This window comes from Aspergillus thermomutatus (genome assembly GCF_002237265.1).
Source record: "Aspergillus thermomutatus strain HMR AF 39 chromosome Unknown NODE_306, whole genome shotgun sequence".
Classification (NCBI taxonomy): Eukaryota; Fungi; Ascomycota; class Eurotiomycetes; order Eurotiales; family Aspergillaceae; genus Aspergillus; species Aspergillus thermomutatus.
Genome location: NW_020798356.1, coordinates 836 through 24,949, shown reverse-complemented (window position 1 = coordinate 24,949; position 24,114 = coordinate 836). Strand labels below are relative to the sequence as shown.

The 24,114-nt window shown below is 49.9% G+C and overlaps 6 protein-coding genes across 6 annotated transcripts; 3 read left to right on the top strand and 3 right to left on the bottom strand.

The window, feature by feature from the left end:
* Positions 1–1,787: 1,787 nt before the first annotated feature.
* AMT1 (ammonium permease MEP2) lies at positions 1,788–3,517 on the top strand (the record flags this gene model as incomplete). The annotated part of the gene is made up of 6 exons (XM_026756800.1): positions 1,788–1,871; positions 1,940–2,004; positions 2,055–2,309; positions 2,372–3,046; positions 3,102–3,333; positions 3,389–3,517. The coding sequence occupies 6 exons, from the start codon at positions 1,788–1,790 to the stop codon at positions 3,515–3,517; spliced, it is 1,440 nt and encodes a 479-aa protein (XP_026610524.1).
* A 1,020-nt stretch (positions 3,518–4,537) lies between these two features.
* On the top strand, positions 4,538–5,962 carry CDV56_102890 (U2 snRNP complex subunit CUS2; the record flags this gene model as incomplete). Its single annotated transcript, XM_026756509.1, has 7 exons — positions 4,538–4,560; positions 4,613–4,646; positions 4,710–4,832; positions 4,905–5,302; positions 5,361–5,469; positions 5,524–5,679; positions 5,750–5,962. 7 exons carry the CDS (start codon positions 4,538–4,540, stop codon positions 5,960–5,962), a joined length of 1,056 nt encoding a protein of 351 aa, XP_026610523.1.
* A 685-nt stretch (positions 5,963–6,647) lies between these two features.
* Positions 6,648–8,628, top strand: CDV56_102561 (tubulin beta chain; the record flags this gene model as incomplete). The annotated part of the gene is made up of 9 exons (XM_026756180.1): positions 6,648–6,659; positions 6,784–6,807; positions 6,904–6,929; positions 7,031–7,072; positions 7,163–7,217; positions 7,285–7,740; positions 7,794–8,128; positions 8,185–8,544; positions 8,595–8,628. 9 exons carry the CDS (start codon positions 6,648–6,650, stop codon positions 8,626–8,628), a joined length of 1,344 nt encoding a protein of 447 aa, XP_026610522.1.
* A 2,878-nt stretch (positions 8,629–11,506) lies between these two features.
* Positions 11,507–13,271, bottom strand: CDV56_101943 (purine-cytosine permease family protein; the record flags this gene model as incomplete). The annotated part of the gene is made up of 4 exons (XM_026755562.1): positions 11,507–11,644; positions 11,721–12,483; positions 12,542–12,765; positions 12,879–13,271. 4 exons carry the CDS (start codon positions 13,269–13,271, stop codon positions 11,507–11,509), a joined length of 1,518 nt encoding a protein of 505 aa, XP_026610521.1.
* Positions 13,272–15,130: 1,859 nt separating this feature from the next.
* Positions 15,131–19,607, bottom strand: pmcA (putative P-type calcium ATPase; the record flags this gene model as incomplete). Its single annotated transcript, XM_026754636.1, has 4 exons — positions 15,131–16,034; positions 16,099–16,339; positions 16,397–16,538; positions 16,596–19,607. 4 exons carry the CDS (start codon positions 19,605–19,607, stop codon positions 15,131–15,133), a joined length of 4,299 nt encoding a protein of 1,432 aa, XP_026610520.1.
* Positions 19,608–22,522: 2,915 nt separating this feature from the next.
* On the bottom strand, positions 22,523–23,866 carry CDV56_100341 (uncharacterized protein; the record flags this gene model as incomplete). Its single annotated transcript, XM_026753960.1, has 3 exons — positions 22,523–22,687; positions 22,744–23,067; positions 23,142–23,866. Coding segments are annotated over 3 exons (1,214 nt in total), but the record flags the coding sequence as incomplete, so codon positions are not given.
* Between the last annotated feature and the right edge of the window lie 248 nt (positions 23,867–24,114).

Genomic DNA, 24,114 nt, shown 5'->3' with positions numbered 1-24,114 from the left:
ATCGAACTAAATCACCCGGCCAATAGGACCAGAAATCCTTATCTTCTCTCGACCTCAAATCTTCCGAACGCAAGGTACCTAGACTACCCAAGGTAGTACGAAAGTACCTAGGCAGTACGAAGTAGGTATCTATCAAAAGGCTAGCATGCTAAGGTACCTTATTCAATGGAACAGCCTGAGGTTGAAAGCAGTCACCTTACGCACTTAGGTGGTCTGCTGTATGAGTCCGTGTGGGCAATCCGAACATGCGCAAGATGAAACGTTGGAATATCGCTCAATCATGATGGGCCCATGCCATTGGACCCTTACCTTCTACTAAGTCTACACAAAAGGTACCTTATAGATGAGAAGTTGTCAGATGACAGGAGGGAGATACCTACTTACCTCGAATCTGAGATGTTCCCATGAGGTCAGAGGAACTGGCTGATAAGGAAGATAAAGCGACTGTTGATTGGTTGTTTGACTCAAGATAACGGACTGATAAGCGAACTCACTGGAAAGCCAGAAAGCACCTCAAGTCAATCCTGAAATTCTATTGTTTTTGATACAAGCAACAGTTGACATACTGCTAGGAAAAGCCACCCACATAGGCTAATTGCGGTACCAGCGGCTTGTCCTTCCTTAGGTTCCTATTAAACCCGAAACACGAGTCAAGTGTGTTGACTCTGTAACTACGGAGTATGGTGTAAAGTACCTCAGGTAGCGGAGGACATTCGCAATGTCAACATCGCTCAGCATAGGGACCAATTGCACATCATTGTCTGCCTATGAAATCCAGACGGGCGAATTTATCTTAGCAGCCAACCTATATCACAGTACTTTCCTTTGAAGGACGGGAATAATTAAGAAGAATGGATACCTGGATAGGTAAAGGCCTTCGTAGTACCTATCAGGCGAGGATTGGCAATAGAGCTGCTGATTGGCCCGGAGCAACTTCATATCTACAACCACTCTCGATGCACGTCTCGTTCCCCAATCATCTCGAGCTACGGATTATCTACATATCCTCATGATTCTCATCAATTTCTCGGAGACTTTGTCAACGATAATGAGAAATGGTAACCACGGTTTCGATGTTATCGTCTAATCTGCTATATGGCCTCCTATCATCGCATCTCAGTCATCCTCGTTAAGGTTTCCCCAGAAGGGTCTTAGACTTCCAGTACTGGTCCATGATGGTCATACTACTGGACCCAAAAAGATAGACTGAGTTGAAGGCCCCTTGGTAGACGGACTAACGTAGAGGTCTGCTTCCTGGACATCATCATTCTTGTCATCATAATTATTCATGGTAAGACAAAAAACTAATCGTCCATGGGCTTATCCATCGCCTTGCACCATGAACCTAGTAAGGCTTGGCCTGATTATGGTCTGATATCTATCACAATCATTAAATTTGACTACTATCAGCCTGATGAGCCATGGCTATGGACCTTCCCCTAGCGCCCGATAGTGGAGCATTGTGTGTTTGATTTCAGGAACTATGGCCATGGCTCCATTGTTCATGGCGTTTCTGACTTGTATCAGCATCGCATATTTATGGGTCTGGCCCTCTCACCCTGTCACATTTTTCCCTTTTCTTCTTCTCGTGTTCAGCTTTGGCCGACGTCTTCGACTCTGATTCTGCAACTCATTCCTGCTCAGTACCTGCCTCGTTGTATCTCGGGACTTCAGCTTTCTATCATTGGATATCTAGCACCAGGGCAAGTAGGCCTTGGTCAGTGACCTGCAGCGAACGAATCATCCCTATCAACCGCTCTGTGCTGTGCTGCGGGTGAGGTTTCACAATGGCGGAATACCCGGTGGCCTACAATGGCACCACAGCAACAGGTGGCGACTCCTTGACGGAGGATTTGAACATATACTACAGCGTTCGTCAACCTCACTGTTGCAGTAAATTGTGCTGGAATGAACGCCTGTGGCTGACATGTCCCTCTAGTCCGGTGACATTGCGTGGGTGGTCACCTCAACCGCATTAGTTCTGCTTATGATTCCTGGTGTTGGGTATGAACATGTGACGACTCATCTCCAAGTCAAATGCTAACGGCCTTCAGCTTCTTCTACTCTGGTCTCGCCCGTCGAAAGTCGGCCCTCTCTCTGATATGGCTCTCGATAATGTCTGTCGGTGTCGTTTCCTTCCAATGGTTTTTCTGGGGCTACTCACTAGCCTTTTCCCATACTGCTGGAAAGTACATTGGTGATCTGTCGAACTTTGGATTCAAGGGTGTTCTGGCGGCGCCTTCGGTCGGCAGCACCAAGGTGCCGGATCTGCTCTTCGCTGTGTTCCAGGGAATGTTTGCTTCCATTACGTGAGTCTCATACTCAAGCATCCCCGTCGTGCTTGAGGATAGGACAACTAACAACTCAAAAGTGTAGCACTTGCCGTCGGTGCCGTCGCCGAACGTGGCCGTATGCTTCCTTGCATGGTTTTCTCCTTCATCTGGTCCACGATCATCTATGACCCTATCGCTTGCTGGACATGGAATTCCTCCGGCTGGGTCTTCAAGCTCGGCGGCTTGGACTTTGCGGGTGGCACGCCTGTGCACATTGCCTCCGGTTCAGCGGCATTGGCTTACTCTTTGATGCTCGGAAAGCGCCGTGGACATGGCACCCATGAGCTCAACTACCGCCCTCACAACGTCACCCACGTCGTCATCGGCACCGTGTTCCTCTGGGTGGGATGGTTCGGATTCAACGCTGGCTCAGCCCTTGCCGCCAACATGCGAGCTGTCATGGCGGCCTTTGTGACAAATCTCGCTGCCTCTGTTGGTGGTGTCACTTGGTGTCTTCTGGATTACCGACTCGAGAGGAAGTGGTCTACCGTGGGTTTCTGCTCGGGAGTCATTGCCGGCTTGGTCGCTATTACTCCTGGATCTGGCTTCGTGCCTCCATGGGCCGCTTTCATCTTCGGTGTTGTCGGCGCCATCGCTTGCAACTATGCCACCAAGCTCAAATATTGGCTCAAGATCGATGACGCCTTGGATATCTTTGCCGTCCACGGCATCGGAGGACTTGTTGGCAACATCTTGACTGCCTTCTTTGCCGCGTAAGTATTCTTTCAACTAAGGACACTGATATATGACTGACATGCGTGCTGCCAGTGACTACATTGCGCACCTCGATGGCTTCACCGAGATCCCCGGTGGATGGATTAACCACAACTGGGTTCAGCTCGGGTACCAGCTAGCCGACTCGGTTACTGGCTTTGCATACTCTTTCTTTGGTAGCTGCCTCATTCTCTTCCTCATCAACTTGATCCCTGGTCTTAGCCTGCGCGCTGCCGAAGAAGATGAAATTATGGGTATTGACGATGCCGAGATCGGCGAGTTTGCTGTATGTGCTCCAGACGATCTGCACCTTGAATCAGTTGAGCTAACAAGTTTCTTAGTACGACTATGTCGAAATCACTCGTGATGTGATCACCGGCGTTGAGGGCACTGAAGGCCTTGATAGCTCTTCCAAGCGGACAATCACCCCCACCGATGGCCACGAGGGCACCGTTGAAACGAAGGCTTGAAGCCTCTGTCAGACTCACTAATATTCCATGATACCCTATCGTTAATAATTATTGTCCACATTGATCGAGTCTGATTCTGTCGATCATGATCTTTTTGTATATACTTGCTGTTTCTCATTTGTATCTTTCGTCACGTTGGAAGACGCCCCTTGGCTATATAGAATATTCTATTTTCTTTGTCTGAAGTCATTAGAAAATTCAAGCATTATGCCTGATGTATCTTTCCAGGTAGGCTGGCTCGTTAGACCACTGTAGCATGCGTCAATGCCAGATGTTATTTTGCTGGTATGATGACCTTTGTGTGTAGGACAGTCTTAACAGCGCGGATATCAATTATGGATTGGCGGCGCCTAGGTACCTTTGCCCATTGCTATCAGTTGGAAAGTCTTGTTCCTGGAGAACCACCAGTCAACCTGTAGCAGTGGCCGGCTCAAATTGAAGAGATTAATATTAATGAAATACCTAAAGTCGTAACATTCGAAGGTTGCCCATCCGATTTGGAGTTCTCGTGGGACAAGGTGATGGCAGATGTCATTTCTTGCGGCCAATGATAAGCCGCGATTGGAGCTTCCATCGGTCGTCACCACCTAGAAATCCCCTTGGAGCTCGGAGCTAGGTCTCACCCCGCAAACCATTCCAATTCTTCAAAACAGATCACATACTGTTCTCTACATCTCCCGGTTTCTTCCCAATTGCTGCGTCCTCATATTACGTGTATCGGTCTCAGTCTTGCACAGATGGCATCACGAAGCCCCAGCGAAGAAGCTCCTAAACCGGCGCCGTTCAGCAACTTCCCACACGACCCGGCTGAATTCGACAGCGACCCCAGGATTTCCTTCTCGAAGCTGGACAACAAGTTTATACTGGAGACTGAAGACGGACAGGAGTTTGAATACGATACGGTGTTAAAACGATGGATTCCGACGGTGTGTGCGCGCTTCCTCTGCAGCTGGTCGATTCCCCTTGTGTCCTGCGATTGTTGAACTCTTTTCTTACCTTTATCTGTACCTCTCCCTTGTCATGAGTTCCATTCCTCCCACGCTGTATTTTTGCACCTGTCAAGCATCGTATCTGGGGCACAGCGTTTCATTGCAGATCCACCGCGATAGCCGTTGCTGCATGGGTCTTGGTCGGTTCGTGAAACTGATTGTGTGGTTGGCGCGACATTTCTGCGCCCGTGGGTATTCTCCAGGTCGACGATGACTTGCTCCAACAGCAGCAAGAAGCCTACAAGATTCAGGGGGTGGACGAAAATGAAGAAATCACAGCGCAACAATTGAGAAAGAAGCGGAAGCAGCAGGCCGGCGGAGATGAGGTCAGTGAAGCAAGCGATATGACCCCTTTCAATCCATACATGTAGCTACAGTGTCTGACTATTACATCGCAGAATACTGGTCAAAAGCCGAAGAAACAACGAGTCAACACCGCCGTGTTCGTTACATCTATTCCCCTGGACGCCGAGTTCGATGAGATCCGTGACGTCTTCTCCAAGTGTGGTGTCATCGCCGAGGAGATAGACAGTGGCCGGCCCCGAATTAAGATGTATATGGATGACAATGGCAAATTCAAGGGCGAAGCTTTGATCGTGTATTTCCGGCCGGAGTCTGTCAACCTCGCCATACAGATGCTGGACGACTCAGATTTTAGGTTAGGGGTGACAGGCCCGCAGGGACCGATGAAGGTCCAGGCTGCGGATTTCTCGTTCAAGAGCCAACAAGAGGCACCAGCAAAGACCAGCATGAGGGATAAGAAGAAGATCATCAAGAGGACTCAAAAGCTCAATAGGTCTGCCCAAGGAAAACCACGGGACTTGACGAGATATGGACTGACGTAGTTTTGCTAGCAAACTCGCTGATTGGAGTGACGACGAGCCATCAGCGATGACGGACACGAGCTCTAGATTTGAGAAGGTTGTCATACTCAAACACATGTTTACTCTGAAGGAGATCGAGGTATGATTCTCATTAAGGCTGCTTATGGGACGGAGTGATACTCACACTTCGTAGGAGGACCCAGCAGCGATCCTCGACATCAAGGAAGACATTCGGGAGGAGTGCTCCAAGTTAGGCGAGGTTACGAATGTCGTTTTGTATGACAGAGAACCCGACGGAGTTGTCAGCGTTCGTTTCATCGACCCTGAAGCCGCCAGACAATGTGTAAGAGTATGTTACGTTGGCTCATTTTGCTGCTACTTCACCGATTGCAAAGAACCATGCTCTAACAATTTTCTAGGTCATGGATGGCCGCTTTTTCGCCGGCACACGCGTCGATGCCTACATTTCAGATGGGAAAGAGAAGTTCAGAAAGAGCAACGAGAAGCGGGCAGCTCTGGAGGATATGGCGGAGAGAGGTCTTGACGCCGAAGACGAGGAAGAGAACGCACGGTTGGACGAATTTGGGACTTGGCTGGAAAGCTCCCGTGTGGTGGAAAATTCTGCCAAGTAGTGGCTTGTTGGAGGATTGTCACTTCTTAAACCTCTTTGACCCGCCTAGGCGTTGGATCCATGCGAACTGGATGTTGGCTGAAGAAGGAGGCCATTGATTCACAGCGCTTTGTACTGTATTATATAGCGGATTATGTACTCCGTGCATCTGAGCCAAAAGAAATGAGAATGGCCACGCTGATATGAAGCCATGATGATCAAATGGGACAACATCACTAGAACCCAGCAATTGCTATTGAAACAGACCCTCTCTTATTATTTATTGACACCCACTGTTTCCATTGCCGTTATGATGGAACGACTCCAATTCGTGGTTCGCGGTTGTTGTCGTTGTCTCAACTGTGGTTCGTTCCAGCGCGGAATGGCTGCTGACTGGTGTCCCGTGATAGAAAACTGCGCTAAACCATATTTGACCGTAGCCGCCCCTGATTATTTACTCAAAGCAAATGTTGACTTGTTTGTCTGTTGATCCCTGAGAGACCAGCCCGCACAACGAACAACTCCTTCTCTCCTCACCGCTCAACTTCAACCCAACTCCCCCTTCCCTTTCTCCATTCTTCCTCTCCGTCCCCATTTCTTCGACGGTCTCGCATCAGTCTTGTCCACTTTGAACTTTCCTATTCCATCCCTTTTTTCTTCCCATCCCAGCCTGTCTACAGTAACTCACCGCCAGAAACTCATCCACAATGCGTGAAATCGTATGTTGTGCCTAACCCCCCTGTTCCCGTCAGGAGACGCGTCGAATCGGGCTCCCTGGATGGAAAAACCCCACTCGTTCCTCAAGAATGCGGACCAGCTAACTTGCTCTTTTTCATTGTACAGGTTCACCTTCAGACCGGTCAGTGTGTAAGTACAACCCATCATGGTTGAGGGACTGTTATGGGAGAAGTGTACAGATGGCGTTTGCATTGAGCAGAGACTAAAGTCGATTCTTGGTGACAGGGTAACCAAATTGGTGCTGCTTTCTGGTATGTCTTGATCTCAATGCTCGGATGATGGAAGATGAGGACCAGGCTGTCCTCCATGGGCTCTGGTTCGCTGTCATGGGTATCAGCTGACAAATTTACAGGCAGACCATCTCTGGTGAGCACGGCCTCGACGGCTCTGGCCAGTAAGTTCGACCTTTGTCCTCCCAATTGAGAAAGCGGGGGAAACACGAAAGGCAAGCAGGAAGAGGACCCGTGTCTGATGGGGATAATAGCTACAATGGCTCCTCCGATCTCCAGCTGGAGCGTATGAACGTCTATTTCAACGAGGTGCGTGGATGAAACTCTCCGGTCGACGCTATTTCGGGCAACATCTCATGATCTGACTTGCTACCAGGCCAACGGTGACAAGTATGTTCCTCGTGCCGTCCTGGTCGATCTCGAGCCCGGTACCATGGACGCTGTCCGTGCCGGTCCCTTCGGCGAGCTCTTCCGTCCCGACAACTTCGTCTTCGGCCAGTCTGGTGCTGGTAACAACTGGGCCAAGGGTCACTACACCGAGGGTGCCGAGCTGGTCGACCAAGTTATCGATGTTGTCCGCCGTGAGGCCGAAGGCTGTGACTGCCTCCAGGGTTTCCAGGTCACCCACTCTCTCGGTGGTGGTACCGGTGCCGGTATGGGTACCCTTCTGATCTCCAAGATCCGTGAGGAATTCCCCGATCGTATGATGGCAACCTTCTCCGTTGTTCCCTCTCCCAAGGTTTCCGACACTGTCGTTGAGCCTTACAACGCTACCCTTTCCGTTCACCAGCTCGTTGAGCACTCCGATGAGACCTTCTGTATCGACAACGAGGTATGGGTGGATTGCTTGTCCAGAAAACAATGCGGAGACTGACTGATACACAGGCTCTGTACGACATTTGCATGCGCACCCTTAAGCTCTCCAACCCCTCCTACGGTGACCTGAACCACCTGGTCTCCGCCGTCATGTCCGGTGTCACCACATGCCTTCGTTTCCCTGGCCAGCTCAACTCCGATCTGCGCAAGCTGGCCGTCAACATGGTTCCCTTCCCTCGTCTGCACTTCTTCATGGTCGGATTCGCTCCTCTGACCAGCCGTGGTGCTTACACTTTCCGTGCCGTCTCCGTTCCCGAGTTGACCCAGCAGATGTTCGACCCCAAGAACATGATGGCCGCTTCTGACTTCCGCAACGGACGTTACCTCACCTGCTCTGCCATCTTGTATGTGTCTAGACCCCTGAAAATTATGCATGATCTCCCTACTGACGATAGTTTAGCCGTGGTAAGGTTTCCATGAAGGAGGTCGAGGACCAGATGCGCAACATCCAGTCCAAGAACCAGAGCTACTTCGTTGAGTGGATTCCCAACAACATCCAGACCGCTCTGTGCTCCATTCCCCCCCGTGGCCTCAAGATGTCCTCCACCTTCATTGGTAACTCCACCTCCATCCAGGAGCTGTTCAAGCGTGTCGGTGATCAGTTCACTGCTATGTTCCGTCGCAAGGCTTTCTTGCACTGGTACACTGGTGAGGGCATGGACGAGATGGAGTTCACTGAGGCTGAGAGCAACATGAACGATCTGGTCTCCGAGTACCAGCAGTACCAGGAAGCCTCCATCTCCGAGGGTGAGGAGGAATAGTAAGTCTTCCCAGATCTTTTTGCAGAGTACGTGTGCTGACTCTCCGCAGCGGCGAGGAGGAGCCCCTTGAGGCTGAGGAGTAAATCATTTCTCTCTAGCCTTTCAGTGACGTGAATTGAGATCTGTTCACAGTAATACCCCTGATACATAAGTCTACTTTCTCTCTGGCCTTGGCCTCGCTCACAGGCTGCTGCTGCCATACTGGAATATTTTGCTCGAGCGTTTTTAATCTTCCTGTTCTTAATTTCTTATGGCCGCCAGGGCCTCTGAAAGTATTGGACTCAAATAGCACAAAGTTCAAAAGTATTGTCCGCAATTCTTCGTCAATGGTTCGCCGGGGCAGGTTAGAAATAACTTCAGTATCTTCTATGAATATCAACTCGAACTATAGGACGGTGTCTGTTTCTGGCAACATGATGGAAAACTTTCATCCACAGCTCATTTGTGTCTACTCTTGTCCCCTTCTGTCGGAAGACCAGTTTTGCGTCACTGTTAGTGGATAGGCTGCGAGTAGACCGAACCATGCTATCTGTGGAATTTGTAATTGGTATAATCAGTGCTCGAACGGAGATAGGATCGAGATTAATTCATCGAACAGTGTATGACATGTCTTGCTAGAACAATCGGCTGGCTGCAGAGAGTGGGTATATTGGCACATTTACGAAGCACATGGCGCCATCCATTTGCAGTACACAACGTACGTAACGCAAACAGGCCAGGTAACGGGTCCCGTCAAATTTCAAATGAACGGACATTTCCCCGTCCTGGAGACTTTCAGCTCCTCCATGGTCTTCTCCAGTGACTGTCGGCCCTTCCCTTCAAAGTACTTTGGCCCCACGTCGGGAATGTAGTAGCCCTGCGGGTAGTACTTATCGCCCATGTCGCCGGGGACCGGCTTCCCCAGAGCCCAGGTCAGCCAGGCGGTTGGGCCCCAGCGGTTCCAGAAGGTTGGCTTGACGTAGTAGGGGGCCGCGTCCCATTGCGTGATGAAGATGCGGTTGTGGTCGTCTGGTTGCTCTGTGAAGGCTGTGTAGCGCAGGAAGTAGGGACGGGGGAGGGCGAGGTAGCGCATGGCGAAGCGGCGGGCGCTGAGGAGAAAGGAGAATACTTTGGCGTAGGAGGCGGGGGGAGGTTCGTACCTTGGTTTTATTTTTGCGAGTTAGTTGTGCTGGGCTGGGGAGGAGATAAAGAACGTGCTTATGCTTACAGCATGGCTTTCCGTAGGCGATTGTCCATCATGAACGAGACGAACTTCAGCCCGACATGCTGCAACGGGCGGGGGATCATATACACCAGCACGGCGGTGGTCTGGTCGGCCGTCTCACGGTTCTTGATGTCCGGAAGCATGCATCGGACTTCGTAGTCATCGCTCCAGGCCATGATCTCCTCCAGCCAGTGGAGGCCGTCGCGGAACCCCGTCTTGCTTGAGGGGAGGTTCTCGTAGCTGATGCCCAGCCCGTCACCGAGGCTCTTCCAGAAGGTGCCGATGGCGCATTTCTCCATGTCGCTCAACGTACGCCATTCGAACTTCTCGATGAACCGGACGGGCTGGATAGCGAAGAGGCTGAGCGTGTACAGCATGTCGTCTTCCTGGATTTTGCCCGAGGCGCGGTACCCGCTGTGCAGGAAGCGGGTGCGCGCTATGGCGGTGCAGGCGCGCTCTGACGAGGGGGCATTCCCGATGAATTCCTGGACCAGGGCGCTGGTGTCGGTGTAGCGCTTGAGAGATGTCTCTGGGTTCGAGAATTGGCTGGTTGCCGTCAGGACCCTGGAGATAGTGGGGATGCCGTACGTCTGTCCAGTATCTTAGTTGACTGCCCATATCAAGTGCATCGATCAAGAATGAGTGAATGACTGACCCTGAAAAGCGCAAATTGTAGCGCTTTGACGAAAAAGAAAGGAAACTCCTGCTGCAATAGGACCTTTTGAATCTCCCACGCTTCGTCATCGGTCATGCGAGCAAAGGACTCGCGGGTTGGGAAATTGTACTTGCGATGGAGCCATCGCATCCAGCGGAAACGGAGAAAAGAGCATAGCACTGGATATGCCGCAAGGCCAGCAAGGATATAGGGAGCCAGCCGGCCAAAGGAGAAGTGTGATACATCAGTGGTGAGAACTGCCAATGGGCCACTCTTCAACCCTGCTGCGAGTTGCTCGATGATTTTCTTCATCACTTTCACCTTATCATAAACAGATATTGACCTGAGAGATGATGAAGGAAATATATCCTCCTGATTGGGATCAGTTGACTCCAAGTAATTGCCAAAGGAGCTAGCAGGAGCGGTGTGCCTAAGTGTTCAGAGAGCCCCTTGGAAGTGGAAAGTGATGTTGATTCACAACTATTAGGACGGATATAGACTAATGATAACGAATACTGGATTCAGTCTTAATTCGAATTTGATAGAGGATATCATTCAAAGTCAACAAGGATATGTGCACGTCAGATTCATAAATGGGAGCGCAAATCAGATGACTTCTCACCAGCCGCAAATTAAGAGACCCTTGACCCTTCAGCTCTTGTTCATCTCTTCCCCCGCACTTCACCGCGATCCTCGGTTTATTGATAAGGAGTGCTCCGCTGATTCCTCTCTTTGATGCGTAGATTTGACCGCCGCAGCACGATATATGGATACATTATGATCGGTTTAGACTCAGACAAATGTCTTCTGTGGTGTAATGCTCAGCGGCATTGTGGACCTCGGTAGCTTGGAAGCACACATGGGAATTACGACAATAAGATTGTTCAATCTCGACTTTTACAAGGTATTCCTTGTCCATCCATCTAATATCTTTGAGCCAACTTTTATGCTACCAGCGGAACTTGGACTAACGTGTTTGTACAGAATTGGGATGTGACTGATTATGAAGGGAGGACCACCTTTTCCCGCGTCGGATCCAATCTTGATAGACGACGTTCGACGTCTATCCGGTTGACTTGCGGAGACCAAGTTGTCTACAGCATCAACGACCAAGCATTTGAAGCTCCAACAGTCTCAGCGCAGGGAAAGATATGGCCGTGAACCCCAGGCCGAGCCAGATTCCAAGATCACAACCTCCTGTGATCGCATTCGCAATTGGTCCAGTGTAGTAAATTTGGTCCTGTTGGTGCCGGAGCGATCAGCAAATATGGCCTGTGTAGGGGACTGTGAGAATAGAAATGGGATCTTCTACATACCATGCCCACAATGGCTCCTGCCCATCCGATCAGGAAGGAAACCCCGGCAGCAACGCCCACCGGGAGTTTCCGCCAGTCATTCCATATAGTCCAATCGTACCCTTGGCACCGATTGAAAAGCACGTCTTCCTCGACAGCGATGGTGAACCAGATGATGATCCAGTACCCAATCAAGGGAAGGAAATTCTTGAAGATCTGATACAGAAAATTCCTTCCGCCGATTGCACATGCTGCATAAACGACGGTACTTGCGATGGTGAAGATAGGACGCGGAATTTTCAACCAGATGTCTCCGAGCATTTGAAAGTTCATTGCCATCGAATATGACCCTGGGGCATTGTTGGAAATCACCGTTAGAACATTAATGAACGCGCAAATTTTGCCAAACACTCCAAGCCTGTCATAGCCAGCCATCAACAAGCTTCCCGGGGTTCCGTCATAGAGCGCCTGCCACTTGACACTGTTCGCAACACCGGTGCCCAGGCCAACTCCCAGGAGAAGACTGATCATCATCGCTCCGCACCCTCCAATGGTGGTCACCGACCAAGTCTTCCACGGCCTGATCGTGGATGGGTAATACACATAATAGTCTGCAGCGGACGGTGCCCACGAGAGAGCTGTGGACATGCAGAGTGAGAAGAATCCTAGGCGCTTTGCGTTAATCTCATCGGACGACCCGAGGGACTTTGTATGAAGGTCGAACTGCGGTATTGCTGATCCCGCCAAGACGCAGAATGTGAGCAGTTGGGGGAACCAAGCGAATCTATGCCACCAAGTCAGCCTTTGTTATTTCGCTCTGGCACTGTGCGCAAAAATAATACCTCTCGTATATATGGAATATGCGCATCCCAAATGTCGCCATGATCCCACTCCCAAGGGCGACAATGATAATTCCAACAATGACGGATACAGATCCTCCAGAGAGTTTAGACAGAATCTGACCCCCTACCATGGCATTGATCATTCCATACCCGAGATTGGTCAACACGTTCAGCGAACAGCAGACTTTGTTGGGGTAGTAACCCATGAAATATCGGGTCACGATCTATCAGAAAATCAATTCGTGAGCCATGTTCATGTTCAAGTCAAGCAAGCTTGGATGGCACAAATCCGGATAGGACTCAAACAGAAACGAAAGTGCTCGGCAAAAGACCATACAAGTGTGCGATTCCCACTCCTAGGACCCCAGGTACTCATATAACCAACCGCCAGACCCCCAACCAGATTTCCAAATACGGCACAGAGGGCAGCATCCGTGAAGTTCAGTCTCATGACCAGTGTTCCTATTGAACCGACAACCATGTGATTTACTGCCATTCCCATGCTGAACCATATCAGCAGCATGTGAAAAGTGTCTGACGCGGTGGGCTTCTGACGATCCTCTGGCGGAACAGGCTCGATTCCGCGGGTCTCTAAATTCTTGATGCTCCTGGCCCATCGTTGATATCGTGACTGGCCGACTGTGCTCGAGGAGCCGCAGTCCCCCAGTTCTACTTGTGTAACGCTGTGCAAAGAAGGGGATTCGCGGGGCTTCTCAAATTCGGACACCATGTTGGCTCATGTGAGAACGGGCACTGTTCACTGCAAAGGCAGAAGGCCTCAACTCGTCTTTCCTCGTCTTTCCTACCAAGGCTGCGATTTCCCTCTCTATCTTGCTTGCGCAATTAGTATCGGCCTTACCATCACAGAATGACAGGGATGACCAAATCTGCAGACCAACAAAGTGAACCTTCCTGATGATAAGAAAGGCTTAAGTATAGGTAGGAAGAAAAGGACGATGATGGAAGAAGAAGAAGGAGGCAAAAGTAGAGACCCTTTCAGAAGAAATGAAATTGATCTAACTGCTCGCTGATATTGAACTGACATCATTTTGTATGAATCAAGCGAATTCAACCTCTGAAGGTACGTAATACCTGCACTACCACTGGTGACAAGACATTCCACAGCATCACGGATACCGCTCCGGAAGACTACGCATCTGCTGCAGAGTGCCGGCCACCATGGCACAAGCCCACATGATGATATCCAGGCAGTAAGTCCACTGTCCAGGTTTCCAGGATCAGCATCCACAGAGCAACCCAAGCCACTAGGATCCTAAGGTCGTATCAACCACCTTGAAACAAGGGCGTCGGCTCCCTGCAATTAACCCTGACCTTGATCTCAGGTTCTCAACAGCCCCGTTGGGATTCTTTGGGTTATTATTAAACCATTAGGGCCAATACGCATTGAGAAAGACCCAGCAAAGTGACTCCGCTTCGCGCAGAACGTCACGCTACCATGCATCTCGCATACCGTCGGACGGATTAAGTATTAAGCTCTGCAGATGCGCCGGCATGGTATGCACTAGCAATGCAAGGAGGATGCCTAGGAGAGGTTGGTAGTCCGGTTCACCAAAAGTGCATTGCAAACCATACTTGCCTCGGACCACTTTCCCTAATTACGTAGACTGAGAATGGAGAGTCCCTCCATATATGTTCAGCACAGCTCAAATAGAAGAGAGCCTGCACAATATCACATGAAATGCGATTCCAATCTCAAGAATGAAACCAAGCGGGTGGTTCATCCGATCCATCATCCTGCGAAAAGAGCAGACGAGTCTTCGCTATGCCCGAACTAGGGAGGTTGAAGGACGAACCCTCGGCAGAATTCTTGCTTCGTGCACTGATGTTGTACATGTTACCCAAGGTACCTGACAGTATGTAGATACTAGATCGCCACATTCCTCCCCCTTTCCTGGATCACAAGTACGGATTGCAACGCAGTGCGCACTGAGCACTGAGCACAGAGGACATGCTGGATACTCCGGAGTTCATACTCGGGCCCAGCTCCTGTTATCCATTCTTCCATCCTAGTCTCTCGCGGACCCGTTTTGGCTACTGGTAGCGTGCCTACCGATCACATTTATTTGAATACTCTAGACGACAGAAGAGCAAGTATCATTGGTATCTGTACGAGGCAAAGCCAGAAGGAAGTACAATAGAATAGAAAATAAACAAAGGGACCGCACCGCCTCTTGTGCCAGGCCCAACCCCATGCGAGAACGACTGGTCTATCAGACAGATCTGAGATAAGCAAGCAAGTAAGCGGAATTTTCAGGATCCCTGAGACGCCCCCAGCGGAAGAACACACACACAGGCAAGCAAACAAAGGGATATTAAGACAAGGAGGGGTAGTATTTCGTTTCCACAAGTGCAAGGTTTAGAAGCGAAATTGCTAGAGCATCCGAAGGCAGCAATAGGAGACATCGAATACTGCGCAACGCCGAAAATCGTGGAGAACAGAGGGCATGGTGAGCAAGCGCTTCAAATGAGCAAAAAAAAAAAAGTCTATGAGTACATCGTATTTGGTCTCGGACGTCGACCAGGAAAATGAAAAGCGTATGATGGCAGATGACTAGGTAGGAATGTCATTTAGCTTTGTTGCGACTGGCTTTGGCTAGATCGGGATCGTCGCGATGTAGACCTTCTGCTACGGCTGGAGGGTGCACGGGCAGGAGGAGCGTGTTCAAAGTATGGGATCAGGTCGGGATTCTGACTTGGGGGAGACTTGGAGGTAGATAGATAATCTCCGACGAGACGCTCGTCGGCTGCGGTGTCTGGGTGGATTTCAATCCCCTCTTGGTTATCCAGCCCCCCATGAGGGCTGCTCGAATTGAAGCCGGCCGAGTCATTTTCGCCTGGCGCTCTTTCAATCGGAGACCATCCCGCAATACTGCCAGCAACCACACCGGCCATAGCAGCAGCGGGCCCGAAAGCAGAGTTAGAGCGAGATCGGGTACGCCTCCGTGAGCGTGACTCGGGTGTTGCAGGTTGGGGTGAAGCACCACCGTTCTCGCCAACAGGGGTCGAGGGAATAGAATCCTCTCTCGATCGTGATCCACTGCGCGATCTGGGAATGAGTTCTTGGGGATGCTGTAGCTTATGCTTCAAGTTCCTCAGTCGGCCACCGCGGACAGTGTGGAGGAAAGTGAGCTGGTCTCTGATCTCTTCCAGAGCAGGATTCCATTCGAAGCGTCGATCCTCATCGGAAACCACGAGCTCGGGGCCCTTCTTGCGGGTCCAGAACCTGGGGACGAGCCTGGAAATGAACTCGTCCGGGATAAGCCGAATAATAACGGCGATAGGCAGCGAAATCACGCCGAGTACGAGAGAAACGCCCCATTGGTAACCCAACAGAGGTTTGACCGAGAAAGCCTGGCCGCCCACGAAGACGATCAAGATTTGACCTCCGACGATGATGAATTGAATACCAATAAACCAACGATTGCGGAAAATGCCTTCGAAGATGTTCAGACCGTTGTCAATTCGACGAGAGCTATGAATCGGTCAATAACTGTCCCTCCCCGTCCTCGTAAACACGGAGCCAGGTGTTCACTCACTTCCATTGGTTGAAGATCTGCATCCAGACAAAAGTGTTGAAGACTGTCGTCTTGAGCCGTTCCATGTCCTCGCCTGAATGAAGATGGAATATCGATTTTCCGGCAAAGTTTAGAACAAGGGTGACGACCAGCTGATAGATGCTTTGTCCTATGATCATTTTCCACATCGTCAGGGTAATAAGGGGTGCCGATCTAGGTTCAGGTCTGCGGTCGAGGATGTGAGCAGTCGGAGGATCCGTTGCTGTTACAAAAGGCTTAGCTATGTATAGGACCATCGGAGTTCAGCACCAAGACCTACCGAGAGCAAGGGCCGCAAAAGTATCCATGATAAGGTTGACCCATAACAGCTGAACAGCCGTCAGAACCGACTCTTCGTCACCACTAGCCACAGCCGAGATGAACGTGAGCAAGACCGCAGTAATGTTGACTGTAATTTGGAACTGAACGGTAAAATGTTAGTCTGAGAACAATGCGAACTGCCAAGTTGCCAAAATTACCTGCAGAAACTTCTTGACTGCGTCATTGACAGTCCTACCCCAAGCCATAGCCTTGACGATCGACGCAAAATTGTCATCCATCAGGATAATGTCCGATGCCTCCTTTGCGACTTCAGTACCAGTGATGCCCATGGAAAAGCCAACGTCAGCGGTCTTCAGGGCTTGAGCGTCGTTCGTTCCATCACCAGTGACAGCAACCGTCTCCCCGAGCTTCTTGAGTTGAGTAACCAGAATCTTCTTGTCATCCGGGCTCGATCTTGCCAAAACCTGCAGCCGGGGAATGATTTGACGCATCTGACGATTACTCAACTGGCGGAACTTGGGTCCTTCGATAGCAATACCTCCGGGTGTGAAAATTCCGCATTCTTGAGCAATAGCTTTGGCAGTCATAATGTTATCACCGGTCACCATCCTCACAAATACACCTGCCTTTTGACATTGATGGACGGAGTCGGTAACTCCAGGTCGTAGAGGGTCCTGAATACCAAAAATCCCAAACATTACCATGTCCTGGAACAAGGGGTCGAACTGGGCCAGCGAACGGTCCTCCTCCGAGGTAGGCGCTCCACGAGGGGGCCATTGGTCAAAATCACGATACACCAGGCCAATGGTCCGGAGTGAGTGGGTAGCGTAGTGAGTAATGACGTTCTCCAGCGTGGACCGGTCCTGTTCCGACAGAGTCGTTTCGGATACCTCTTTGGTAGGATCATGAATGATGCGTGTAGATTTCGAAAGTAAGATTTCGGACGCGCCCTTGACCAGCATTCGGTACTTCCCACTCTCAAGCTTGACGACCACGGCCATGCATTTGCGACCTGAATCGAACGGAACCATCTGAGCGATTTCTGCATTCGAGCGCGCCTCGCTAACCGAACCCATACCCAAGTAAGTCCGCGCGAAACTGAGGAGGGCCGTCTCGGTCTTGGATCCAATAAATGTCATTGTTCCATCCTGCTCTCCTTCAAATGCAGTGGAATTAATGACGATCGAATCGACCAGAAGCGCCTTTACGGGCGCCGCGAGACTCGATGCAAACTCAGATGGCGACATACCGCCTGACGAGTCGGTGGTATTTTGATCCCCATTTGCCTGGCCGGAAGACACCCCAGGGGACTTGTCTCCAAACCTCGTGGAAGTCCCTAGCGTAGCGGCAACGGCAGTCATTTTGTTTTCCGTGAGCGTACCGGTCTTGTCCGAGCAGATGGTAGTCGCATTGCCCATTGTTTCGCAAGCCCTCAACAGACGCACCAAGTTATTATCCTTCAACATTCGCGTCGTAGCGAAGGCGAGCGCAAGTGTGACAGCGAGAGGCAATCCTTCGGGAACGGCAACGACGATGATGGTGACTGCAACGATGAAAATCTGGAGGAAGGCCTGACCTTTGGCGTCGGCACCATCCATATCCTTCAACTGGGCCAAGAACTTGATGAAGAGCACGACGAACAGCAGTAGACCGGCTGCCAGACCAAGTTTGGCGATATACTCCGCAAGCACATTCAATTTCGACTGCAGCGGTGTCGTCTGGCCCTCGTCTTGCAGGGACATCAATGTCTTACCATATGTTGAGTTGATACCCACAGCAGTGACCAAGAAAGTTCCCACACCTTCGGACACCTTGGCACCAGAAACAATGAACGGATCAAGCTTCTTGAGATTTTCATGGCGTTCAATGGCCTGGTAGACGTCGCTGCCGGGCATCTTGCGCAAAACATCTGACTCACCTGTGGCGGAGGATTCGTCGCACTTGACATTGTGACCAGTGATGAAGACACCGTCGACTGGGACGAGGTCTCCGGGTTCGAGATGCATCACATCGCCAACCAGCACATCATGGACCGAAATCTCCACCGTCTTACCGGAACGGATGACCTTGACGTATCTGTCCTCCTTCTTCTTATTCAACTTCACAAACTGGCGCTCTTTTTGCCAATCATTGGCAGCACCAACGACCACCACGATCACGATAGCGACAATAATGGCGACACCTTCCACCCATTGGACTCGAGCTTCGCCATCTGTGGCTGTGATGGACTGGTAAATACCGAGAGCAAGCGAAATGACAGCGGCGACAGTCAGCAGGATCAAGACCTTGTCGTTGTACGCAATCCACGCAAGCTCCCAAATACTCTTCGGCTTTTTCTCAGGAAGTTTATTGATGCCATATACTCTCTTCCGGTCCGAAAACTCGTTGTCGTGTCGCTTCGCGGAACCTGTGTTAGATCTGGATGGTGGCCCTTGTTCAGGGGGCTCGGAAACGGACTTGGGAAGGGAGTTCTGAGCGCCCGAGGATGCGACCTCTTCGAAGCTCACAGTGCCATCCAGGGTAGTTTCATCCACACTCAGACCGCTGCGCAGGTTGGTGCGCAATCCCTTTTCCAATCCCTGCAATCCACCCAGCGCGTGAAACGCGCCGAGGCTCTTGGGATTCAGGAGTTTATTCAGCTGGCCAGGAGAAAAGGCGAATCTGTTATCCTCCACCTCAAATTCGGCCTCGCGACCAGGGTCCGGCTTGAGAGCTTCCTCATCACTGAGAATTTTGTCGTTGTCGCTATTCTTCTTCCCCATATCCGGACGCGGTCCTTGCGATGAGGGGGCAACATACGTCTCTCCCCCATATGTGCTGGCAGTCTGGCTCGTGTCTTCCGATTCCAGTGAATTTCCACGAGACCTCGTGCCAGGAACCGAAAGGAAATTTGAATTGGACATCGACTCGGCCAGTTTCGACGTGGGAGACGATACGTTGTGTGGAGACGTCGGCCTACTCTCATGGTCCCGGCCCTCTGACGAAGCTGATGAGCGAATTGAAGCCGATGAGCGCAGATCCGTCGGCGATGGAGCGCCGTTATTTAACAGAGCGCTTGTATCAGTCGCCTCAGCAGGCTCGGTCGAGACTTGTAGAGTAGGTTGTGACGGATCCGGAGTCGCCGTCACAGCGGATGTATCTATTGTGATGGTGGGGGCTCGTTCTCGTCGAAGCGGAGTCTTCCCGTCCTGATTCGGATTCGATGACATGATGGCTCGGGATTTGGAGCCAGTAGAGCGGCTTCCAAGAGAGTTGGGGGAATGGTGTGGTATGGAAGGGATAGATTCTGGGTCAAGAATGCCCCGGAAGGAGCGAATCAAGCAGTCACGTTAAAACATACAAGGAAATTGCGTCAAGGGGTAGGACAACATTCCAAGTTTCGAAGACAGCACAATTAAGCTCAGATACAGATAAGGAGCAGGCGATCAGGGATGAGGCACATGAGTCGATTCAGATTTGCGCGGACGAATCTCCTGCTGGCGCGAAGAAGATAGGAGGACGCGCTTGGAGGCTGTAGAAAGCACAGTGACCTTCTACATCAGTCGAATTGCCACTCACAGTTCGTTCAAGAGGGACAGACGAGAATTATTCGCAAGGCGATGTCATTGAGAAGCTGAAGATGCGTATATGCGAGATACAGCGAAGTCGTTGCCAAGAGGAGCTGCTGGTTGTTATTATTGGAAGACTAAGCGTCACTGACAGTGGTGCAGTTCATGTATTCAGATCATGAATGGAAACCTCAGAAGTCATGCTACAGAACACTGGAATGAGGTAGAGTGTACGGAGTAGACAGAGTTAGGAGAAACTATACGCACGACCTTTGGAGTAAATCTTGAGGTCGGGTACATACTGGGGTAGGTAATTATGTAATGTAATTACAGAGTTAAGTGTGTTCCATCAGTCCCACACAAGCCACCAATTAAAGGCCATGAGACAGGGGTTCTACAGCCACAAGGCCCCAGGTGGACCCGCTCCGAGATCGAGACCGACGGTATGGTAAGGTAAAACAAGCTGGCTCAAAATTTAAATCATAACTGCTTGCAGAACTGACGCATGTCACGGATTTTAGTGTAGCTCTCTCCAGGGTCTGTCCATCTATCTTAGGTACATATAAAATGGTAAAGGGAGATTGATGATTGCAGACCTGATGAGGATGAGTAGCAAAACCAGGTTTAATTGTACAGGTCAATGAATGATCTTGCCACCTCTCCTTGATGAATCAAGGAGACGGGTCTACGGTGTAGTCTACGGTGTATGGAATCGGATCTTGACTTGGCATTGCATTTGCACTGCCTCAATCGCCTGCCCTTCGCTTCGCCATGACACCTCCTTTTTTCCGCCATTCAATAGTTTCTTGTTTTCAGAACCAAGCAAAGTCCATACCGAGGATGGACTCACGGAATTGCCTGACTATTTTCTAGTCAGTTACAAGTAGGGGTCAGTAGTCTATATACTAGGTGAATATGCCTCCTGAATCAATCACCAAATACTCCGTACACCGTAGACTACTCGATGAATGAAGCAACGTAAGACCATTGCCACGACATCAACTATATACGTACTACCAAACAATCTACTGCTTCAGTCCGATGCTCCGGTTATCATTTGCTGATTTAAACCCCGTTGATTCTAGCCAGGAGATCAACCACTGACGCAGCCAAAACTCTATTATTCCTCTTGAGTCTTGGGTATAGCTGGACAATTCTGATATTATCTGATTCTACATACTCCATAGTCCATACTTCATAGTAACTCAATGCTGTGGTCATTATTATGCCTCTACGGAGTAGAGAGGTATCAGACATCACAATTGCAAAACCAGAAGAATGCCACTCATCACCAATTCCGTACAAAACCATGGCCCATGGTCTAACTATCTCCCTGTTCGGAAATGATTGATGGCTTGGCAAGTGGGCTGTGCAGTTTCAGACCCATAGGTAAGAGTCAGAGTCTAGTACGGAGTAAATCTGGGTGACAGCGAAAAGGACACGGTTATGTGTGGCCTTTGGCACAAAAATTATGGCCTTTTCGCAGAGCACGTCGGGAAAAACTCACTATAGTTGTGAGACAGCTGTAGCTGCCTGTTAATATATTAATACTAGCCCAGACTTATAATAAGATAACCGCCGCTACAAAGCTCTCTGAAAACCTGGCCCTGCTATATTGCACTGAGAGGCTCATATACGCTTCGCTCGTAGGCCTTGATCTCTGCTTCGTGCAGGATGGCCTCTGGGCGTGGGAGCGCTGATACAAGGCAGGATCTTGTGAAACAGGGAATTTAATATATTAGATAGCCTGCCAAGTCGCCGGATATGAACCTTGTATAGGGTAAGATAAAGGATCTAGTTAGTGGGGGGCTTTCTATGCAAGGGGACCGATTATTTAACCCCCTCAGGCAGGTTGTAAACGAGACCTGAGAGGCTATTTATAATAATTATCTACTAGGATAGATCTAATTGACGCCAGCAAGGTGCCATGCTATCATCGAGGTAGATAGAGGCCCTGTACGCTTTTAGGCGCTTCAAGGCGCTTCTGAATAGCTTCAGAATTGACTTCGAAATTTGATATTAAAAATATTTAATCGGTTCGCAATGACCCACTTGGAATTTCAAATCAACAACTGTCAACTGTTGTAAGCAGAAACTGACTCCCATACACCTTTCGCCCGTCCCAAATGAAGCACCGGATTCTCAATTGTGCAAAAAAGAGGTCTGTAAAATTTCCATCTGATTATCAAGAATCTGCAATTCTGCATAGTCCTTCTTGAAAACTGCATGGATAAGCCGTGTCTCTTCGTACCCTACTCTTATATTAGTTGAGTCAACGGTGAATAAGGCGGGGTATATACTAACCACGTGTCGGCGGAGAAGTGGTACAATTGACAATGATCCAATCTTGGATCATACCATCTACTCGCCAAGGGTAATACTGGCCATTCTCGTGAAAACGCATAATGTGTTCGTTGACTCGGTCTTGCTCCCGGACAATCCCCACTGCCCATTTCTGGCCAGGAATCCAAAAATCGACTCGACCGTCTGTGGTCCTAGACCATTCGGTATAGACTGGCACACCTCTACCGGCTATCTTATTAAAACACCGGTAGAACTCGTCTTGATACTGTGCCTCAATTGGTTTTGGCTGTGCACCACTTGACAATGTCTTGCCTTGGGCTGAGTGCCTCAGATTCGAGCTTGAAAACTCTCGTAATATTGCAAGAGTCAAATCTCGTAAATTTTGGAATTCGGAGGGTAGACTTTTTGCTCTTTTTGCGATGTAGTGTTCGATCCACCTAGGAATAGTTAGAATAATGCAATCGAGATATCTGGAGTGGATACTTAGAGATACATGCTTTTCATGGAGTCTTGAAGGAAGCACATAGACCTCCTTGTCGCGACCATCCTCTCCGAGTATTTGCATTCTGTGCAACCATCCGCGCTTGTAACATATTTCTGCCTCTTTGTTCGGCTCCCATAGTACATTTCCTTCCTCCAAAACCTTAGCGAGGAGGTTTGCAACTTCCGTGGTGAGCCAACGGCCCTGGGGCAGTGAACGTGATATTAGCTCTTGACCTAGCATGTCCCAGACATCCTGATCCCGTTTCAAGCTGTCGACCACGTGCTCCTTGGTTATGACTGATAAATCACGGCTCTTGATAGCATGGCGATAAAACTAATGCAAACTCAGTTAGTCAAGGGTGCATGAAAATAAACTGCGTTTTAGTTGGAATGAAGGAAGAAACTCACGTCGTGAATGTACTTTAACACAGAGCTAAGACCACCCGGGTGTCCGTTTGTCAACGAAAAAAGATAGTCTTCGGCGTCTGGACGGAGGGTAAACTTTTCTTGAAAAAGAGAGTTCGCTATCAATCGCTGTGCAGCATCCGTGAACTCTGATCGGGTGAAGAATAGACCAATCGGAGGCGATGATGGACGTGACTGAGGGGTCAACGTCACGCGTTGAGCTAGCTTAAAATGAGCGGGCGTAAAATCATTATCGAGCTCCGGGTCAACACCACTCGACGGGCTCCCGTAGCAGCAAAAAAGACAGAACCTGATATCTAGGCCTTCGTCGGACAGGCCTTCATAGGACAACCGTGCCTTGATTATTGAATTCCAGAAGAGGGTGTCCGAATAGGATCCTTGGGCCTCGTCGATAATGAGGATAGTTCCCGGAGCCAGATAATCCATATGTGAACCAAATCTTGTCCGTAACATTCTGTCGAGCTTGCTCCAGGCGTGAGGGGCAGGGCTGTCTCCTACTGAAGGGTATTCATCAAGCTTGCGCCATGTGTCAATAAAGATTGAGTTCCTCTTCTTAACCTTATAATATTCCTGCAGTAGTCGAGCCAGTGTTGTTTTTCCGCTCGCAGGGGTCCCCCGCACATGCACAACTTTCTGCGAATCAATGAGGTCGGCGAGTTTTGAGACTGTCTCCGATCGAGGACTGAGATACTGACAGAGAATGGAAGCTGTTCATCATAAATATCATTAGTTATGCCATGAGATGATTGAGGATACAATCTAACATGTTTCCAGCTGGCTGCTTCCTTGTTGGGTTGAATAAACCTCTGCGTCTCCATGTTGGGTGAGCGAATGAAGACATTTTTGACAGAAAATATCCAGCTGTCCGTCCTTAGACGTTCCCATGAACCCTTCACAAGGACAGCAGACGGTGAGATTCCCGATCATGGCGGGAGAATTGCACTTCCCGGACATA